This window comes from Anneissia japonica, unplaced genomic scaffold (genome assembly GCF_011630105.1).
Source record: "Anneissia japonica isolate Jap-2015-1 unplaced genomic scaffold, ASM1163010v1 scaffold550_len331619_cov169, whole genome shotgun sequence".
Taxonomy (NCBI): Eukaryota; Metazoa; Echinodermata; class Crinoidea; order Comatulida; family Comatulidae; genus Anneissia; species Anneissia japonica.
In genome coordinates, this window is record NW_022731233.1 from 247857 (window position 1) to 250795 (window position 2939).

At 38.8% G+C, this 2939-nt stretch overlaps 1 protein-coding gene across 2 annotated transcripts in view; it reads left to right on the forward strand.

Moving 5' to 3' along the window:
* Positions 1–2939, forward strand: part of LOC117115278 (CUB and sushi domain-containing protein 3-like) — a 15227-nt gene that overhangs the window by 6287 nt on the left and 6001 nt on the right. Inside the window, exons 7-10 of one of the 2 annotated variants that reach the window (XM_033258996.1) lie at positions 596–769; positions 864–1082; positions 1480–1653; positions 2583–2801. In XM_033258996.1, the coding sequence (XP_033114887.1) occupies positions 596–769; positions 864–1082; positions 1480–1653; positions 2583–2801 (786 nt within the window). The remainder of the gene's footprint in view (positions 1–595; positions 770–863; positions 1083–1479; positions 1654–2582; positions 2802–2939) is intronic. The other variant, XM_033258997.1, reaches the window with a different exon arrangement.

Below are 2939 nucleotides of genomic sequence, written 5' to 3' on the forward strand. Positions count from 1 at the left end.
GTTCACACTTAAGCTGGGTTCACACTAGGTGACAAGAGTAACTTAAATATCTGTATAGTAAAAGAAAGGCTACTCGTTTCTTTTCTTTCGTTTTGTCAAAACTCTTAAATTGTTCTAATGAACAGTCTTTAAAGTTGACCTGCGGTGATTGGTTTTAGCATAACGTTTGCGTCAACAGACCTCAAAATTGGTAGTGTGAAACACTAAACGAGCTTGGACTAAATTTGTGCGCGTCTGGATTGACGGCTTAGTTCTTTCATAGAGCAATTTAGAAGCTTTTACGCAAACGCAAACGACGCTACTTGGCGCTTTACCGTTGCCTGTGTTAACCCGTCTTAGCAGCGATTTTCACTTCATCACTGCCAATCAGTTCTTGTGGATTGTCAGTGATACCAGTGCAGTGGTCATCTTCTAAGAGCTTCGAATGTTTACATTTTAAATAGGATAACCTATGGAAGGGTAAATGAGGGCTCAAAAGACTGATTTTTTACGTGGCAAGTGGAATTGTACCATTTGCAAAAAAAAAACTTCAGTATCTTGTTTTAAAATGGGATTTAGAAATTGAATTGTTACTTGAATATTGTTTATTCAACAGTAATTCGTTGTCCTGAAATATTTGCTCCTGAGAATGGCTCCATCGAAGGAGACAAGTTTTATCTCAACCAAGTGGTGAGGTTTACGTGCGATGAAGGTTTTAACTTGAAGGGAAGTCGACAAAGAAGATGTAACGCAACTGGGCATTGGACGGGCATCGAAACATACTGCATGGGTAAGACCCGTATAGGACACGGCCTATCATTTATTTTTATTATTGTGTATAATATTCTTAATAATACTGTTTCTTTTCATTTTAATCACTGCAGATCCAAACAAAAGCCCTTGCATAGTGCCACGTCCACAGACTGAGGTTGTTATTGCATTAAGTACTGGAGAAGTAATTGATCCTGCGATCACAAGGAGGGTTGATCACGGGACACGCCTCGAATTTAAATGTCTTTTCCCTGAACAGTTCGCACTGACATCTGAAGAAAGTAGTACGTGTAACAATGGTGACTGGACTCATACGTCTACCCCGAGATGTGGTAAGCTCATGCTGATATATCAAAACAAAACTCACGAAATTAATTTTTTTGAAAAGATATAATTCATAGAAATATATTGACTGAACTACAGGGGAAAGAAATACATACTTTAATTAGCTTATATATCCATTACAATAGTACTATCATTATTACCGTATAGTAATAACTATCTATAGTTATTGTAGTATCAATAAAAATATAACATCAGTGACTAAACACTAGGCCTAATAATAAGATAACGATAATGATGATGACGTTGATAATGACGACGATGATGATAATGTTGAAGACAGGGGTGATGATTAAGACGACGACGACAACAAGAAACGAAAGCGAAAACGACAACGATAATAAAACGTTTATATCAAATCGTGTATATAATTCTTTTTCCCCATAGTTATCAAATGTCCAGAATTATATCCACCTACCAATGGAAAAATTATAGGTGATCGTTTTTACTTAAACCAAGTTGTTCGGTTTACGTGTAATGAAAATTTCGTCCTAGTTGGAAGCAGCCAAAGAAGGTGTGCATCAACAGGCGAATGGACAGGGGGAGAAACATCTTGCAGAGGTAAGAGTGAACAAAATTACCGCTCAGACACTATTGTAAAACTTGTTTTAGAAAAACAAAATCGATAGTTTTGGTTAGTATAGGAGGCCTATCAAAAATTGGTAATATTGAATCTCTTTATTAAGATGGTTTGTTCCCACTGGTGTTAATAGGATTAAATCTGCCATGGAGTTCCACTGGTCCAACCATGCAGCACCATATAATATGATGTTTGATCTGACAACATTGAGGAGCCTATTAGCAGAGTTAAGCTAAGGCTTCAATCCAGGAAGAAATTCCCGGTCAGTCAGCTCAGTAAGTTAAAACGATGTTTGTAACAAAACAGTCTATGCGAAATATGCTAAATTGCCAAAACATTCGAACTAAATTCAACAAATGAATGGCCAGCGTCTGCATAGAATCTAGGTAAATTAATTCGGACCTATTAATTAATTATAGCATTATCGTATAAGAGAGCAACTTCAAGAACCAGTGAATACACCAGATTCTGCAAGAGTTATTAAGTAGGCCTAATTACTTACCGTACTAAACGCTGGGGAATTCGTGCATGCATTTACTTAGTAACGGTGAACAATTCGCCTCTAAGCAGGGATGGATCCAGAGATGTCCAAAAAAAGGGGGGGGGGGAGACGAAAGTTGGGCCGATCGAAGCAACACTGTCCTAGGGGGTCCGGGGCATGCCCCCGCGATTTTTTTAATGTTTTAGACGCCCGAAAATAACATTTGAGGTGTCTTTTTTTACCTCCCAAAAGGGGGGGGGGGGGGGCCACCCTCCTAAATCCGCCCCTGGTAAGGACGAGCGTAATCATGTATGTCATACAGGTATTATCTCTAGTATTTGACAGTATTTGCCTTTATTTGTGATAGTAAATGAGAGAAATACGTATTATATGTACATGTAATTCCTTACTTTTTTTAAAATACAAAAGATGTTAATAAGGGACCGTGTGTCGTGCCTCGCCTCGGAAATCAAGTAATCATGGTAACGACTTCGGGCGAGATTGTTGACAGAGCTCAACAACCTAGAGTGGATCATGGCACAGTTGTAGAGTTTAGATGTGAGGACCCAGCTACTCACACCTTGGTTACAGAGCCAACGAGTATATGTGACAATGGCTCATGGTCACATTCAGAAAACCCTAAATGCTGTAGGTAACATCAAAGAGTATAAATAGAACAAGAGAGCCAACAACGCTCATTGGGAGCGTAAAAAAACGATACGCTCTACGCAGCTAGTGTAGGACGCCAACTAACGCTTGTATATGTTTTATTACCCAGTACTGCAC